This window comes from Zosterops lateralis (assembly GCF_965231275.1).
Source record: "Zosterops lateralis genome assembly, chromosome: 8".
NCBI classification, from domain to species: domain Eukaryota; kingdom Metazoa; phylum Chordata; class Aves; order Passeriformes; family Zosteropidae; genus Zosterops; species Zosterops lateralis.
Window position 1 is genome coordinate 5,458,290 of NC_139768.1, and position 19,410 is coordinate 5,477,699.

General features: G+C 37.3%; 1 protein-coding gene across 2 annotated transcripts in view; it reads left to right on the forward strand.

Moving 5' to 3' along the window:
• The window catches only part of DLG5 (discs large MAGUK scaffold protein 5), a gene marked incomplete at its 5' end in the record, with an annotated part of 95,636 nt that overhangs the window by 20,886 nt on the left and 55,340 nt on the right, over positions 1-19,410 (forward strand). For both annotated transcript variants that reach the window (XM_083866866.1, XM_083866867.1), the window contains one exon: positions 14,901-14,969. In XM_083866866.1, coding sequence (XP_083722992.1) covers positions 14,901-14,969 — 69 coding nt within the window. The remainder of the gene's footprint in view (positions 1-14,900; positions 14,970-19,410) is intronic.

Genomic DNA, 19,410 nt, shown 5'->3' on the forward strand with positions numbered 1-19,410 from the left:
GACAATAAGGAGACTTTTATTGGCCTGTCTTATAACAACCACAATGCTGCCATACTGGAGCTTGTGTCTTGGTAACAAGAGTGAGTTTTATCATTCCATTTTTCTTTGTGTGTACAAGCCATGCTGACAGATTTTCTGCTGTTCACGATTAAACACAGAGGCAACAGGACCCTTTAAAACAAAAGTTGTGGTTTGTTCTTTAGGGCTTCTGGGTCATGAATCTTATTCCTCTTAAAACACACTGTTAGAGCTTTAATGTTGTTTGACTAGACCCATAGAGAACGTGTGCATGCTGCATTGCAACTGTAGGCTCTTCTGTCCAGGGTATTTTTTTGCTTTGAGTTTGCTGCAAGTTTTTTAGTAGAAAAAAGCCAATGTGCTAACATTAATTTTTGGTTTTCAAATGGTTTTATTGTCTAGGTGTTAACATAATTTAGCTTAATACCAAACTCCATGAAAAAGGTGTCAACCATTTGAAGATTTATCATGCCTTCAATGACTGGTGATTTGGTTTCTGGATTTGTCTTATACTATACCTGCTTCTTGTTGTGGATGTGTGAAGCTGGGAGCTGTTTCAGGCTGAGCTGTCACAATGAGATCAGTGGTCACAGGGGCAGGAGAGCTCTTGTGCCACAACACAGTTCAGAGTGCAATTGAAAAAACTTCCCTACTTATCCCTCCTGCCCTTGTTCTTTGCCTAATTTTCACTTCATGCCATCTGTGCTGAGACCTTCTATTCACAGGGACACAGGAGCTTCCTTCAAGCACCCTGGAAGTTTGGCACAGGGAGCAGCACACTACAGAAATTGTTAATATTGGTATTAGTCCTTGATAGGTGAACATCTCCTTTCACACCACAGTATTTTCTCCAGACCTATTCCTGCTGTTAATTAAATTAGCATGTAGTATTGCAAATATCCTATTCCCCATTCTTTCTTATCCTCTGTTTCTATGCCTGTGTCACTCTAAAATGCTGTAGTTTATGGATAGCCACTAAAGAACAGACTGAGCTACTATGAGTGATTCTGTTTCTCATTAATTTTGAGGGAAAATACACAGTAATTTAACAGTTGTTAAGGTTGATTTCTGTTCTTTTCGTGTTGAATATTGCTGGCAAAAAGTTCTGGCTGTCAAAACCCATCTGTTATCTTTCTTCTTTATTTTCACTCTTTGTGGGAAGAACAATACATGTATAGTCTATGGACATAGTGTGTTTTAACAAATTTTAATCTGAAAATTTAAAACCAGTAATAACGTTTTCAGTCATCACTAGATCTGTATTAATGCTCTTATAAATGTAGGCTACAGCACTTGGCGTAAGATACTGTTGATCTTGACTTCAGGTATAGAGGTTGGAATTTTTTTTAACAGTTCATAGTTTGGGAAGGCAAGCCTAAACATAATCTTGCTTCTGTGTATCAACAGTGATGCTCTTAATTATTTTTTTTTAAGTTTAGTTTTAAAGAAATTAATCAAGGCACCTTATTGTTCTGTGCCAAGGCTTGCAACAGAAAGTTGTTGTCATTTGTTCCAAGTGGCATCTGTTTGTTCAACTCATAACACAGAAAAAACACCTTGGTAAATTGAATTAAATATGCAATCTACCTCTTTGTGCTGCCTCTTAAGACTTCAGTTGTTCCACTCAATGAACATGCATCCTCCAGACACAGTATTCTATATTAAAAAAAAACACCCCAAAACCAAAACAACAAACCAAAAATATACAAGTGTTTTCTTTACCTCATTTCTTGAAAAGTAGAAGATATAGGCATGATTTCTGGTTTTGAAAATAGAATACCAGGTTTCTGGGTAGGAAACAGGGATATTGATGAGGTGATGGGTGTTTTGAAAGATTATCATGTGTGTGTTTGGAGCCAAGTCCATGGCAGGATGTTTCTGGTCCTATAAACTTTAATCTGTTTGCTTTCAGAGTACAGCTTTTCTTTCTCTTCTCTAAAAATACAAATCGTAAGAGCTGCCCTTCCCCAGAGTAATGAAAATTCTTACCTTTTTTGTGCTAAGACAAACAAAAAAAAATTAGAAGTAGGGAAATTATAGAGGTTGGCTTCAGTGAAAAGATAAACAGTGTCTCAGAAAGTCATGAAAGATGATGATGAAGAACTGGGAGAGATCTGTTTCTGCAGTGAGATGTAAGGAGGAGACAGAATACACCTTCACTTGGGAGGGATGAGAATAGTACTGGGGTCAGCAAGTTCCTTAGGGCTCTGATTTCTCTTAGTAGAGGGAACATGGAGTGTGATTGTTGCTTTCCATTGTCCTAATGGACCAAGAATAACTTTGCTGGTGCCAGTGTGGATTTCCTTATCCTGTTTCTACTAGTTCTAGTAGGTGTTTTTTTTTTTTTTTTTTTTTTTTTTTTTTTTTTTTTTTTTTTTTTTTTTCCCATCCAATAGAAGAGGAGCACTTTTTAATATCCACTATACTTTTGAAAACACGAAGCAAATTCCAGTGCCAAACTGGATATGCCAGTAAAACGTAATGGCTGTTTTGTGTATAGTCTTTCTGATTGGATGATTATCTCCACAATTTCTTTAAATCATTTTGTCTCTTATGTTCTCTTTAGCTGTCCATTATCACTGCTATTTATTTCCTGGCTATTGCTTTGATTTGTATCTGCTCTTAATTAGTGTAGGTGATAAGTGTGCAGTTGTGTTTCTGTGTGTGACAAAGCATCCCAATTCCCAATCTGCCAACACTTTGTTTCTGATGAATTCTGGCCAGAGAGCACTGCTTGCAGTGCAGGCATGAATCACTGAGTGATCATTTAATCTGTGCCAATGCTTGTCCTTTTTTTGTTCCAGCTGAAGAATCAGGAAGGTGACATTTTAAAAGCACTTAGGCTGTGACTAGAATCATCCTGCCTTGAAAACCAGATGATGCTGATCTACTGTGCCCAAATGTCAAGGGATTAATAGTAGTGGTTTAGTATTTGCACTTCTAGGAATGATTACAGGGGTTCAGCCTAAAAGTAGCAGGAGGGGGAGGTAAGTTCTGTAACCAGGCAGGGCTTGTTCTGACTTGTTCAAAACAACATTCTTCCCTGATACAGATTTTTAGTAAGGGGTGTTGCTCATCTCTTCAAAGGGCCACGGTAGCTCTGATATTCAGGGTTTAATTTTTCAAAAATGGCTTCTCTTTAAGTGTCATAATTGCTGCCTGATGGCATCACCAGAAAGCACTCAAAGTTGTGCTTTTTGATGGGCAAAATTCTTGATGTAGAGTGAACAGGTTCTAGATGTTCTTATATACAAACTGAATTAGTTTTGAATTGTAAAGCTTTTCTTTTATGCCTGGGAGGGTGCTTCTACCCACTGTGTCTTGGATAGTTGCAAATATTGATCAGCTCCTGGATTTTATGTATGTGGAGCTGGTGACAAGTCACCAGCTTTATTTTTTTTCCTATGAGCCTACCTGAAGATCACAACTTTGTTGTATTGCTTATTATATCATAGGACTCTGATGCTTGGAGTTGTTAATAGTGCAGGGGACTGAGACAGGAGCTCTGTTTGGGTGGGTGAAGAGGATTTGTGTGGGGTTTTATTTGTTTGTTTTCTCAAGTATTAATATACATTTGTGCTTTGAGACCCTTCCCTCTGATAATCTGTATAGAGAATGGAGAAAAGGATGTTGTATGAAACTAAAAGATAAATAAACATGACCAACCTCAAACTCTCACCTGTCAGGATATGTAACTGGATACATACAGAGAACATGCCAAAAAATAAGAGTGCTCTTGGGATTGAATCTTTCTGGTTCATCCCATTGTCCTCATACTGAACACAGTAGCATGTGGTAATCTGACTTTGCTCTTGATCAAAAAAGTCTGGACCTCTGTGAAAATCTGTGAAGTTTTACATGTTTCCTCTGGCTGGAAACAAGTTGTTGGATGTTTCGCTTTTTTGGTTTGGTTGCTTTTTTTTTACTTTCAGGATCTCTGCAGTGGCTTGGATTTTTTTTTTTTCTTCCCCTTACTTATTTCAGTTATCTTAATTCTGTGAATTTATTTTTTTGTCTAAGTACCAATTTATTAAGTATTTCTGGAAGGATGTCTGCATTTTAAGTAAAACAGAATCAGCACAAGCATCTCTAATTAAAAAGCAAATTTAGCCCTTAAGTGAAAAGTTGCAGGATTTATTTTCCCTTCAGGATAAAGGGTAGCACAGGAAGGGAAAGCAACGATTTAAAGAGCTACAAGCTATCAATCCTCTTTTCAGTTGAAGAATTTAAATTTTCTTTGAAGTTTTCCTGTGATGTTACTTTTGAAAGAAAAGAGATGGTTATATACTTTTGTACAAATTAAAACCCTTTTGGGATTTGTTGTGTAGTGGATTTTGAGATGTGAACTACTTTCTAATGGATCCAAACTAATATTCACAGTTGTTTTTGACATATCTTCTAATGTACTCAAAATGTCAATTTTTGGAAGATGTTATCCAAGCAGAGAGAAGATGTAGTATTCCCCATGAGGAATTTGTGGTTTATAGATAGCACTCTTAGGAAAGATGGAACTGTTGAGCTGAGCTCCAGTCATCTGTTTGCTTTTACATACTTCAGTTTACACAATTAGGCTTCCTTTTTTTAATTTTTTTTCTACTTTGTATTCTTAACATTCAAGTCATGCAGCAGCATAAGACTGGGTGGATGTGGAAAAATTGCAATTGAATGTAACAGACTTGTTTGTAATTTAAATATCTTGAATAGTCTTGACTTATCTAATGGCAATGTAGAATCAAAATATCTCTGTAACAGTAGCAGTACTATGAGAGAATAAAGAAAAAAGTGGTCAAAATACCTTGTAGAGAAGAGCTGCAGTATCAAAGATGGCTGTAATTCATGATGGGAGATTTTAACCCTGTGGTGAACAGTGATCCTTCTCAACCTGTGTCTTCATTGTCATTTCCTAAGCAGCTTTTCATGTTACAGAGTAGTTGATTTGGTCTTTGTTGTAATGTCTTCCAAATATTTGGTGCTTATGGGTGCAGTAGCACTGTAATTCATCCCACTTCAGGCTTTTGGTGGGTTTTGTTTAGAGGGAAACCTTTTCTTGGTTTATAGGACTTGGTTTTGATTATCGTTTAGTCACTGTTTGACTGTATGTCAGTGTTTCATGCTGGAAACTGTGTATGTGAGGAAAACAATGGATGCAATGAATGTTTACCTTATTTTTCCTTAAACCCACTACCATCCTCCTCATGTTTTTTCTGTCCTCTGCACATCCTTGACATCACTATTCTTATAGCTGTTGTTAACATGGAAGCACAATGGAACACCTGATCCTGATGGCAGCTGGTTTTATTGACACCATCTCCTTTAGGAAAATCCACAGAACTTGTTCAAGGAAAAAGATGTAAGAGCTTCTGAAGAGAAGAGCTATCAAAGCCAGCCATGGAGCCTGCACAGCAAAGCCTGTGCAAGGCTACTTTTGGAGACACAGTATTTACTGCCTCTTCTGTAGCTGATGTGGAATCAGTGAAAATGTGAATGTTTATTTGGTTAAATGAAGAGGTTGCAAAGTGTTGCAGTCTGCTACACCCAACCACCTGGCATGTTTATTTCAGACACTTTTGTGCTGCCATCAGTAGGTGAACATGAATGTTAAAACTGTCCCCACTCAATCTTCGTGCCTGACAAGTGATGATGATGGGGAGGAAGCATCTTCATTGGCTCCTCTGCTCCAAAATGAAGATGAGAGATGGTTAAGGAAAAACCAGACCTTTCTGACAGGCAGGTGACTTTGCAGTCATGACAAGCCTTGACTTGTTTATTGACAAGCCTTACTTGTTTATTGTCATAGTCACATCACTCAGGTGGGAGGCCACTCTTACCTCAACAGCTCTGACTTCTGCTTTCTGACATGCCTGTTCTACTTCTGTGTTGTAGGCTTTGTTTTCTTTTTTTCTTCTCTCCTGTCACTGTCTTAGTGGACATGGACATTATATTTGCATTTTGAGCAGCATGCTGGACATCAAGTGTATTTGCTGAATTTTTAGCCCATGTTTCTTCCACAGACTCCAAGGAGGTCGGCTGCATTCCATATAGGTCAGTGTGTGCTGTCATGTAATGCTACTGCTTCCTGTCAGAGTGTGATTTCAGGCTTTTATCAGTACACTGCCAGTGCATTAAGCTTTAGAACTTTTGCCAGAATTGATAGAGCCAATAGCATTTGGCTGCCTGTATTGCAGGCATTTTCCCCCTTTCCCCCCTATGCCCTTATAATTGCTCTTATGGTGAAAATCTGGGTTCTAAAAATCCTCCCCTTAGTAAGATCTGCCTGCCAAGTTCCCACCTATTCCTTGTAAGCTCACTGCAACTTCCTGCTTGTTAACCCAGACCTGTTGGTTTAAAAGATCCTTAGTAAGTCAGTAGCCACTCGGTGACTTGCTATGCTTGCAGCAGTTGTAGTTGCTTTCTCCCAAAATAATAACTGCAAAACAGCTAAAAGGCCCATCTACCACCTTGATGTAGGAAAAATCCTCTCTGAACACTCAAATGGATTTAGTCTTCAAACAGGGTCTTGTTTAAGACAAGAATAAGAAGAAGCCATTAGGAACACCTATATCTAAGCAAGGAAGTTCCTTCAGCATTGCAAGCATTGTGCAGCTGCCTCCCTGCTCTATCAAGCCCCAGCAGAGGCTGAGAATATTGTCTCCTCCTTGTCCTGCCATGACCGAGAGAGAAGGAAAAGTAGCAGCACTCGTGTCCTCCAGAGAAGAGGCAAAAAGCAGGAATTCGAGCTATAATTGCTTCCAGATGAGTTCCTCTTTTCCAGCATTCTCTGCTCTTAGCTCCCAGGTAGAGAGTGAGCATTTTGTATGCATGAGCACTCTGGTACTTGGGGGAAGATGGCTTTTTGTTCTGTTTAGCACATGTGTTATTTTTGCCTTTAGGAGGCTTTAGCAGTGTTTTTCTGTGTATTCCCCGTGTGTGTCAGGGAGGGATCTGCTCACACACAACCTGGCAGTGCCCGTGCCAGTGCACGAGGTTATCGGGCTGTTGCTGCCGCGTCACAGCCAAAGGTCACCTGCGGCGAGGGATGAAAAGTTCTTGTGGGTGGTGCAGCTGTAACCGGAAGAGTCATGAAGTTCACACCTGGGGATTTCTGCAACAAGCTATTTTTGTAAATGGTTCATAGGTAATAGACTCCTGTAATAATCACTGGGAACAGCAGAGCAATTAAGGACATACTTCATTGCGTTGTTTGAATGAGGGCACAGGTGCATTTTCTTTTTTACATCTGTGTGTTTGTCCTCTGAAAAAGTACAGTCTGTGGATCAAATGTATTCTTAATTGATATTGTTACTTTCTCCACCCCTTCTTCCGAGGTCATAGCAGTGCTTGGAACTTGCAAGAGTTGTCTGGTGAAGCTATTAGCTTTGTGAAAGCTGAGACATTTCTGGAAAAATCCTGTATAGGTTCGACAGAATGATTGCTCCAATCTGTCTGGGTTTGGAGAGGGCTCTTGGTCACTTTGCCATGGATTTGGCATTTCCTTTGTGTGTGGTACTTGGGGTGTGCAAGTAGCACTCACAGTTCTGATGACCTTCCTGTAATTGCAGGTGTCCTGAAAAGGACTTGGGCCTGAAGTCTGTAGGCAACAAGGACTGACGTGTCTTTTACTGAGCACAGTCTTGTATTCTGTGCCTATAGAATAAACATATATGTATTTATTACGGAATTACTGCTGGCAGTAGGATTTCCTGATCTAAAGCACTAAGAGGGGAAAAAAAACTGTGGTTTTTCTTTTCATTGCTTCTACAATCTTAAACGAAGTTGAATGTTGAGGAATAAAATTAACTTGCCAAGGCAACAAGAAGATTTAAATTAAATTATTTAGCTTAGATATATATTTTCTCTTCACATTTTAAGTAACAATTGTTGTAAACAGAGACAGAAGAAGCTTGGATATGAGTGCTCTTCTGTATGAAAGCATGTATTGTTTTTTCCATTGTAACGACACAATGAAGTTGAGTTTAAAACCCTTCTGTAAGATACCTTAATGAAAACATCTTGGGACATGTTTTTCCCCTTGTTTTTTTTGAGTGAGGGTTGAATTGAAGCATGATATGAAGAGCACTATAAGGAGAATTCATTGTTTTAGGGCTTAGCTGGGGAGTATGTATCTCCTTTCAAGGTTGCAAGGATTATGCCAGATTTCATTCAAAGTACCATGAACCACTTCTTTGAAAGATGCAAGATTTGGAAAAGTCAAATCTCTCGACATGTCTCTAATTTCAAAGGAGGCACATTCAGTAGTGACTCCCACACAGTCCAGATTTGTCTGTTTGTGTTGATACATCTCCTGCAGTCCTGAGAGCAGTAGATATGAACTGGTTTGTAACTTGTAGAAAAAGAGGATTCCAGACTGGAAACAGCAGGCTGGTTTGACCAGGTGTTGTGTGAGCAACTTTTTCAATCAGTTACTGGTTTGGATCTGCAGCAGTAATGGGTGGCTTTCTGAGAAGAACATTCTTCTCAGCAACTACTTTGTTCTGGTTCTTGTTAGAAAAAGAAGTTTGGCCCATGTCAGTGTGCTAGGATTGTAGACATCAGGGTATTCAGAGTAGATAGCTTTATAAGATTAAATTGTACTCAGGTGAGTTTGGAAAAGGTAGATAGCATCAGGAGAGGATAAAAAAGCCTTTATCTTTTTTCATTATTTTTTTATCTTTGGCTTATCATACTTAATCCAGCAAACAACTGAAATGTTCTTGACAGCTAGAAGGAGGAAAAAATGGATAATTTTCCCTTTTTACCAGGGAAGTAGAGTGGATTCCTCAGCATACGTAGATGGGAATTATTAAAGCATCTGTATTAAAAATAATTCATAAAAATATCTGTAGTTGTTTGATGAGAGTCACCTGTGATGCCACATGATGTTTTAGAACAGAAGACGGCACTGCTGCACTGATAATCAGTTGTATAATCTGTGCACGTGAAATACGGGACAATTTGTACTTACCTGTACTGCATTTTTACTAAAATGTGATTTTTAAATGCAATTTTTTCCCATATGCTCTGGGAGGTTGAAGAATCCATAGTCAGTTATTCTTTTCTCTGCTTTTTGCACACGAGCTTATAAAAGTAAATATTTCTCTTGTTCAGATGTTGCTAAGAAAATAAGAATTTTACGGGTATTTGTCTTGTGTTGTTTTTAATGGTTGAAGATCCGATGCTGCACTGACTGACAACTAGGAACTGAATTCAGAGCATCTTTACTGATGTTTCTGGCAGGTTACTCAATTTTTGGGTAAATTAAGGTCTTTACATAAACTGTCATATTAAATCATAATTATCACTTAAATCTGACTTTAGGTTCATTTTTACTAAATGTTTCAGAGAAAGGTGCCCCAGTCCTTTTTCATGTATGGAGTGTTCTGTCCTTACCAAGAGTGTATTTTTACTCACTTAGAATTCAAGATTGACTTAAATAATAACGCATATATCTATATTTTCCCCAATGGCACTTTTAATATTAATATCTAAATATTTCATTAATAGCTTGTTGTAATTTTTTTTTTCTATTGAAAAGGAAAATGAACTGTTTTTACCCTCACCATTTCTGTAAAACTCTTACAAGCTGAGCTATTTGGGAAATTAACAAATGTGATTTTTTAGCTGCTAAATTATTTAAAAAGCCATTTCAAGTTTCATTTAGTTTTCATGGTGTCCTAAAAATAGATATACAGAATAAATAACAAAACTGTGTTTAACAGCAGATGGGGAAGAAATAGCAAACTTTTGTCAAGATGGCATCTACCTATATTTGACCTTTACTGCTAAGTTTGTATGTTTGCTCTTGGAGTTGCTCATATCCTTCAAGGTAAATGACTACAAAACATCTGAAATAAGTGTGAGAAGCCAACACGCAATTTAAGGCTTTGTATGAGAGCAGAATTTGGTGTCTGAATGTCACACAACTTGCAAGCAGCGACCACGTCTTGTGGTTTGTGACAAACCTGGCTGCACAGGCTGCCAAGGAAAGAACAGCTTCAGAGACAGAGCGTGGCACATCCATGTGGTCTTCAGCTCCTTGGGCAGTTTTGTTGTTGTAAAGGCAAAGGGAACATTGAATTTTGGGTTGTGTCCAGTTGTAATCAAACAACTGCTCCCCCCCAGCACACAGGAGTCCTGCCAATGTCTGTTTGGTTTGGGGCATGGAGATGTGGATAAAGCAATGTTTGTCATGCTGCCCTCTCATCCAGTGCATTGGGTTTCCATCAGAAAAAATCATTTGCTGACAATAAGTTGAATCAGCTGGCAGTCACTGCACTGCAAAGGGAGGTGGGAGGAAGGGCAGAATTTAATTAACAATGGAAATTTGCAGCCCAGGAGAATGGAGGGTTGTTTAACAATGTTCTTAAACACAGACAAGTAGCAAAAGAAATTTGCACAAGCAAAGGTTCCTTTCAGTCTCGGTCCTACAATAAGCTGTGTTCCTAGTTAGAAAACATGCTCAATTTAGGAGTCAGCCATACTTCGGGTCTAAATGCAGTCCCTAAAGATGGATGACCTACCAAGAGCTGAGCAGCCAAGATCTGAGCACTTCCCATCTTGTGGGATAAAACACCTCATGCTCCTTGAATAAACCCCTTGTTCTTCACACACTGAAGCAGATTTGGTGTACTTGTCTCTTTGGCTGTGTGCTGAGAGTGTTTATCTGAGAGAGGAAATATTCTGACACAGTTTAGTTCATATAATGAAGTTGGGAAGATGAAATAGCCTTCGTTGAGTTGAATTCTAGCTAAGAGGGGGGAGAAAAGAATCAGAGGATTGAAAGCGTATGTGCAATGAATTTTGTAAAGGTGAATCCCTATCCTTTCTTTAGCCACTCCAGTCCCCTTGGATACACTGTGCCTCAGAGCTGTGAGCAGAGCCTGGATATTTGTATTTGTATGGAGGAGGATGAGTAGTTTCTCTGTAGTACTGCCAATTCACTGCTTAATCTGAACATTCTCTCTCTTAATCTGAATACTGTATTTTTTCTCACAAGTCATTCAATAACATTCTAGAAGATACCATGCTTGATCTTTTGTACTACTTTCTTACAGAAGATGCCAAGTGCAAGCTTGTTTTGGATGGATACATTATTTGGACTTTAGCCGACTTGGCTTTTTTTAGTTTCTCCTTGAAGAACAGGTGATGTCCAGTGTTACATGGTGTTTCACAATGCAGAAGTTAGAAAGACAGAACAGAGAATTGTTCTGTTTTAATTTTGTGTGACTGATTTAATTCCACCAGTCTTGATTTTGGTATTGCTGCTGAGGATATTGTTGGTTTAGACACTTGCTGTCTTCTTAGAAGAGTATAACTCTTCTCTGGGTGGTTTTTTTTTTTTTTTTTTTTTTGTTTTTGTTTTGTTTTTGTTTGTTTGTTTTGTTTTTGTTTTGTTTTGTTTTTGTTTTTTCTTTCTGTTTTTTTCCTCCATGATTGTCTTTCTCAGCAAGGAAAATACATATCACTCTTTCTGGGTGGCTGTTGTGTGAAAGATGAAGGCAAACTGGAACACAGTTCTTTATTGTCCCTGGAGGTGGCTTCTACACTTAAGCAACAAGTTCCTTTCCTGAATTTGTGAGTTCTTAAGTGGCCTTCCTGTAATCTGATTAATAAAGACAGTAATAACTTCAAAAAAAATTGACTTGCTCCAGTTGTTGAAAATAGAAGGAAATGAGATTCTTAAGGTTCTCAAGTATTTACTGTAGCAGTTTCTAAATCCCTGCACTCTGCCAAAGCTTTTTAATACAGCCAGGAACTGATCCAGAGCTTATGTCTGGATGAGTAAAAGATAAAGCTTTAAGTCTGCCATGTAAAGACAGGATGGTTATGTGTTTTCCTTCCATATGAATGTGTATCTGTAAAAGATATATTTGGATTTTGGTTTGCTTGTGCTTTTGGGGGGTTTTTAGTTTGTTTGGTTTGGTGTTTTTTGTTGTTGTTGTTGATGTAATTGTTGGGTTTGGGGTTTTTTACTTTTATTTTTAAATAGATATAGGTTCTACTGTGTTTCTCAGAATCTTGTCATTGCAAGGTGTAATTTTTAACTTTAGGAACATGTCAGCAATTATTATAAATAAGTAAATTGAAATCAAATGTAGCAAGTTTTACCATTGGGGGATTTCAGTATGGAAAGTGAATACTTGCAGAAAAATATTAAAGTCAACTATTTGGAAAAGTGTGGTGAAAGGCATGTGAACTAGGTGTGAAGACCTTTCAACATTTATCTAAGAAAGTATTTGTGGCTTCTTATTGGGTTTGGTGTTCTGATTTTTTTTCTTGTGCAATTTGACAAGATGGACAATCAGAAAACATTAAGAATAGGAAATGGAAAATTCTTTTGAGGGAGTGTGATTTTTCAATAAATTTATTAGAATACTTTGGTTGTGCAGCTCACAAATAAACAGGATGTTCCAGTGCGTTTAAATGTAGAAACTAGCCTGTGCCCTTCTCTTTTTTTTATTTTAATCCATATCTGAGTTGCTGTTGTGATGATTCTGACTGTTTTCATTTATGTAGGAGGCATTCTAATGAGTGGGGAAATATTCCTTGAGGCATTTGCAGGTACCAATGATGTATTGCTAGTTCGATCAAGCAAAATATGCCAAGCACAATGTCACTTTAGCCTGCATTTAATACAAGGATGTGGGTCAGTGCAGTACCTAAAGATGAATTTTAATATCGTGACAGCTCTGTAGAGACCTCTGGTTGTTGTTTCTGATGCTTCCTAATGCTGCTTCTGATGGCAAAGGTGGCACTTGTTACAGATAATGAACTTGAACCCTGTGTAGTTTAAAAACAAAACCAAACTGGACAGTGTTACTGGGTTGTTGTTGTTGTTGTTGGAAGTGAGGAATTATGAACGGGTCAGATGATTCCTCCTCTCTTCACAATTGTGGGTTTTCTTGACAGCATGCCATGCATTCCAGATCTTGTGTCTACAAATATGAGCTCGTGTTTTAAGGACATTGCTTTGGGGAGTCATGTTTCTCCATTCATGAATTCAGCTTCACAAAACCTTTCTGTCCATTCCAGACAGCAGAATTTAACTCATTTTATGTCTTGTAATGCAGGACAAAAAGACAGAGAAGATCAGAGTCTTGAAGATAAATAAAATGAAGATCAGTTTAGATGATGAGGTTTTGAGTCTTTTATTTCTTCACTCTTAAAAGCAAAAGCAGCTAACAATTACTGCAAGTTTCTTTAGGTGTGGAACTCCTCTATAATCTTTTAGAGGAACTGGGTGATTTTGCCTTAGAGTGCTGAGCCTAATTAAGTGTCACTTCCTGGCACAAGATTTTGTTGTGCCTGAGTCCCACACAGTTTTGATACAACCTCAGTATACATTGTCTGTCATAAAGATGTCCTACTCTGTTTAATATATTGATTTTTTTTTTCAACTTTCCTTATGATTCTAATCAGTCTAGGTCCCAACTGTGAGAAATACTGCAGTTTAGAATATGGAAGGAGGTTAAATATAACTAATATGGAAATTATTTTGCTTTGAATAAGTTTCAATTAAATAGGAATACAGCTTAAATTATTATTATTTGAAAATGTCTGAAATAGAAGCAAAAATGTGCAGCAGATTTTTTCTGAAGCCAGACAGTGTGCAGTGACATACTCAGTGTATGTTTTGTTTAAAAATCTGAACAAAACAAAAAAAATTACATCCCCTACAACTGAATAATTTGTAACCAATGTATTTAAAATAATTTCTCATAGAGATTTGTCATATAAAACACTCTACTTCAAGATGCAGTTATTCTTGCTTCTTTTCACTTTTTTATTTTTATTGATTTTTCTGTTATTACTGGTGTTAGTAGAATTATTTATCCCATCTTGCCTTTCATTCATCTAACACCATAGTAGTTAGAGGTGTCACGCTTTTCTCCAGTAAGAACCAGAGGAGATGAACAAAAAACTACATTTCTTTCTTATTTTCTGGCCTATCCTTCCTGCAGTCTATCCTGTGCAGTGACTGCTGCTTCTTCTCAGCTTTTATTTCTTAATTTCAAAGAAACTAGAAGAAAGAAATGTTGGAATATAAGGAGGAGGGAAAATATTGAACCTCTTAGAGCTTGGCTGTTGTGAGCACAGCCCTTGCATCCTGGGGAGTGCTGAAAATAGACCAGATTTCTAATGGCTTTTGTACATAATCATTGCCTGTCTTTGCCATGGTGTGTTTATCCTGTCTGTGAGGGATGATGGAGCTGGTTGGTTAATGTTTTGAAGTAGGACCTGTCCTTCTAGTTCTCCTGGTAAATAAAATCTAGCATGCTTCTAAAATAGCTAAAATGAAAGGCTTCACTGTCCATTGAGCTATTAATACATGAGAAAACTTGCTGTTTGTGGGTCCTTGCTTTTAAGACCAGATACTGAAAGTTGCAAATGGATATAAGCAAATTTTATTTACAAATTAAATGAAATGTTTAAGTCTGAATGAAGTTGGAGGATAAGAATAGGAATTAGTTGCACAATGAATTAGAAGTTGGTACATATGAAGACATGAGAAACCAAAATAGATTGCCACTATTGTCACAACTATCACTCCTAATCTTCTTATTATAGATGTGAAGCTCTGTATTTTCAGTCTGTCTGAAATAACCAATGTATTTAATATTTTGCTGAACTCATTTTTACCATGTTATCCAAAATGGTTTTCTGCACAGTGCCCAGTGCAATGTTCATTTACAAATTATACTTTGCCTGTTGGATTGTGATGTTGCAGTGACGTGTGTTCTCTCTAATTTAGTAATTTGAATAATTTTAGTAATTTTAGTCAATTTATTTGGCATCTACAATATCGAGAAAATGAATCATAGCTTTGTTTGGAGAGAGGGGAAGGGCAAGAAAAAGTAATACTGTTTTTATTTTCCTGATTCTAGGGTCTACTTACAGCGTGCTGTCCATAATGCCTTCTGACTCTGAAAGCAGCAGTTCTCTGAGCAGCATTGGTGAGTCAAGTATTAATAGAAGAACTTGATGAGCGTGTCTTTTGGGAACTGGGAGAACAAGTTTTTAAGATTGCCTCTGGGAAGGATAGAGGGATCCTGGTGGTAAAATCAAAGAAGTTGGATTGTAAGATGTAACAAATTATCTTCAACATGAACAAGTGTACTTTTGTGCAGAGCAAGCTGAGCTTTTTCATGGCTGGCTGCAGTTACTGCATCTGAAATCTGTTACATTTGGATATATTAAATGATGTAACTATGCCCTGTGTTACTTAGTAAAATGATGTTAAAAATGGCAACATTGTGTTTGCACAAGTCTGGGCATATGAAAATATATATATAAGCATGTGTATGTGTGTATGTATATATTTATGTAGATGTGAAAATTATGGTCAGAGTCAAAAGCATCATAGAAGTTACAAATAATGTGAGCTAAGGCCATAGTCTTCTAAACCTTTAACAGAGGCTGCAAGCTTTAGCTTTTTTTTTTTTCCTTTGGTCAATTAATTGCTTCATTTTCTCAGTTTTTAAAATTGTTGAGAAAGACAAAATACTCAGAAAAAAAAATGGAGTATAAGAAACATTGTTAGAGGTGTTTTATCCACAAGATGATCTTGGAGCAGCTCTATTATCTGTCAGTTTTCCTCACCTTTACTTTTACAAATACCTTCTATTGTGAAATCCGTGTAAAAGTCATTTGCCCTGGATAGGGAATGCAGCCTCTTGCATATTTAAAGTTCCAGTGTCAGGCATCTGTAGACTTCCCTGACAGCACCAGGCAAGTCAGTTGTCTTTTTAAGGATGTGGGTAGACATCTGTTGCAGTCACTGAGTTGAACTTTTAACTCCAGCAAGCAGCAACAAGATTTTAGGCCTGAATGAACTATTTACTGAAAGTACTGGAAGCTGTGACACGTTAGTTTGATTTTAATCAAGACCACACTTGTGTGCTCTCCCTGAAGGAAGGGTAGATTTAATTTGCTGTGAATAAACTGGGGACTGGAAATAAAAATTTAGGAACTTTTTTCTTTCTAGGACAACTAGACTCAGAAAGGCACCTTCTAAAAAGGTTGTTATTCTAAAATGAAATTCAGTAAGTTTGTGGGACAGTTGGATGAAGCGATGGCTGAGATGGGAGAAATGCAGGTGGTCCTGTCTAGTTCCATGTTCCTCATTTTAAAAAGGTTTGGCACACTTAAATCTTAACTTTGTTTAATTTTTTTCCTGTTCCTTCCCACAAACTATATTTTGTTTGTATTTTAAGATCCTGAAGTTCATACTGAATTTGGATCTGTGCACTTGACATAAGAGGCTGTCCTCAGAATTGATTTATGTCTTTGGAGTTTGCAGTGATCAAAGTTATTTTATGACTTGAAAATTAAATGCCCTGCTATTAAACAAAAATTGTGATCTACTATTTGCCATAATTTTGTTTTATTCAAATTATTAATGTGAGCTTGGTATTTAATATTTAAGAGATTAACACCCGGGGGAATTCTTTGTTTGAAGCTGACATGTTTATTTTGCAGTGTGATTATAGACTTGTTATTAATGAGTCTGATTTTTGCTCCAACTGTTTTCTCACCCTCGTGTCTTGTTCTATAGGAGACAATATTTTTTGTAATCCAATATCAATAGAAAATTATAACTGATATATATAACTTAATAACTGATATATATGAATAGGCATCTTTCCAAGTCACCTCTAAGATTATTTTAATACTGACTGATTTATTGAATGACAAACCATCATAACTAAATCTGCCTGCATGCCAGCTCCCCTAAGGCTTCATATGAGTTGTTTGAATGGAATCTTAACAAATACTGAGGTGCTGTGGCATTTGAGGAATTTCACATGCATCTTCCCCCCACTCTGTCCCATCTCACCAAAATAATTTTCACAAGGGTAATTCTGTGCAGTAGAAATGATGTGTTTAACCTATGAAATTAATGCTTCAGTGACAAAAGGTAAATATGTTATGGTTGGGAGACAATGCAAACTTTTGGATATGTTCAGTGTAATGTTGATATGTGCATACACATGTATATAAAGGAGTATTTTTAGTTCCCCCCTCATTTTAGACAGTTCTCACAGGAAAGATAAGGGATCTGTTTTATTATAGCTGTGTTCAAAACACTGGTTCACAATTAATGCATTGATTCTGTTTGTTGAGTAGCTCAGAAACAGATTGGCACATTTGACTCTTTAGAGGAAATGCAAAAGGTTTTGGGTAATTATTCCCAGATAAATCTTCAGATAGTTAAGCTTTGCATCATCTAATTAGGAGAGATAATACCATCTTTCATATGTAGTCTTTAGACTCCATAGTTCATAAATATAACTAGACACTTGTATGTCCATGTGTTTCTTCTTCCCAAACCTTAATTACCCCAGCTATTGTTGGAGATGGTTTCTGCTGCCAGCATTTTTAATTAAATAATCTTTTTCTGAAATACTTCCAAGTAAGTCAGGAAGTTGTGAAATGGAGATGCTGCTATACATTTTACAGCTGTCTTGGGTTTGAGTTGATTTATGAAGCTAAGGTATATAACAATGGGCTTATTTTCCAGAAAAAGACTCTGGTCTAAGAACTAATTTTAAATGGAACTAAGATTGTTGTTAAAAATAGTTCTGAGAGAACGTGGGCTCAGTCTGAGTCCAATAAATAAAGCACAGTCTTGGGATTTTGAAAGGAAGAGAGAAAGATAAGACAGCATCATTTGATCACTCTATAAACCCATGATGTTCCCAAGCCTTAGGTGTATTTCCAGTTCTGATTCTGTCATTGAAAGCCAAGAGTGCAACAAACATGGAGAGCAACAGCATAGATGAATGAACAGTTTTCCAGCAGCTTCTGAATGTGGAACAAATGGATATTCTGGAGTTCTCTCAGTCTTCAGTAATGTCAATATAAGAGCAGAGTAAGGAGTGATGCAATTTGCATAATGTGACTCAGAGATGAGCTTAGGGCTAGTCTATTCCGAGTACTGTGTTGTCATCCAAGCCTTTTTTTCTCTTTCCCTGCCTCTGTGGGGCTTGCAGAGCATGAGGGATGCAAGAAGGATGAATTTCCATCCTCATGTACATGTGGTAGCATAAGCAGTTGACTGGAAGCCAGTTTCCCCCCACTTGTGTAACACCAGGTTAGCAGCCTTGGAGAGGAAACTCTGCCTTTTTATTCATTTGTATCTGTATGTAAATAAAAATGCAGAGTGACAGCAGGTTTTTCTTGTGTGTTTTCCTCATTGTTCAAAAAATAATTTAGATGGCAATATTTTTTTTTCTCTTTTGCTTGCCTCTATTTCTTTCTGATTTATTAATAAAATTCATGCTGTGCATGTAAAATAGCTAGTTTTAATGATATGGAGAGCAGATATTCCGAAAGAGGTACAATATAATCTGCTGTAATGGTGTAATACCACCACTGTCTGTCAGCCCCAGTTTTGTCCCCTCAAAGGAACAAATCCTCATTAAATTCTCATAGTCTTCTTCTTTATTTCTTTTCTCTTGGCCAATGACAAAGATTTTTGTGTGTAAATAAAAGCATCCTTCATCTGCCCACTCCCTGTGCCCAGCCAACTCTCTGAACGGAGCTACAGTCCTGTGTCTCTGATATCAGAACAATTATTTATGGGCATCCAGTGCCTGTGGTGCCAAGCACAGAACAACAGTGAATTGGATAGAAACCAGTAACACAGCTGTATGTGACAGTCCCTGGCAGGTCTCCCCCTTGACCAGTTATGATAACAGAGAGGAATAAACACAGAATCAAGATTCCTTTTTCAAAAATTATTTTTTAAACTTGTCAGTTTGTATAGTGCACTTGATAATTTGACATTTGATGCCATTACAGGATTATGGTTTCTAGAATCAAGCCATTTTTTTACCTATCCTAGTACCATAATGAAGCTTCAGAGTTCTTCTTTAGTGCTTTAAAAATGTTTTTTCCTCCCCTCCTCAATGCACAGATGTTCTGGTTTGATTTTAGGAAGTGTTTTTTAATGCAACACAGCAGTTTGCATGCCGGCAACAGGCTGTGACTGATAAGATCCTCCATAATGGTTTTTATGATGAGTTTTTAACAGAAAGACATTGCTTAGTCTTCAATTCTTTTAAAGTATACTGAGTTCCTAATTAGTAGAATTTTGGAATGGAAAAGATCTTCCATCTTTTCACATGTATGAATTTGTTCTTTCCTCTTTGCATTGTTTTGATTACAGCTGTCAATCTTGTCGCCTCTTCATTCCACGTTGCATATTAGCACCTTTCTCTTTTAACAGACTATTATTTTCCAGCTGTTCAGTTCTTTGCAAATGGTTCTTTTTCATCAAAAGTGGGTTTTTTTACTCTTCTCTGTTCATATCATTGTGCTCCATTTTGCTGTGGGAGTTTACACAGAACTGTAGAGTGCTTTGTGTTGGAAGGGACATTAGAGATAATCTAG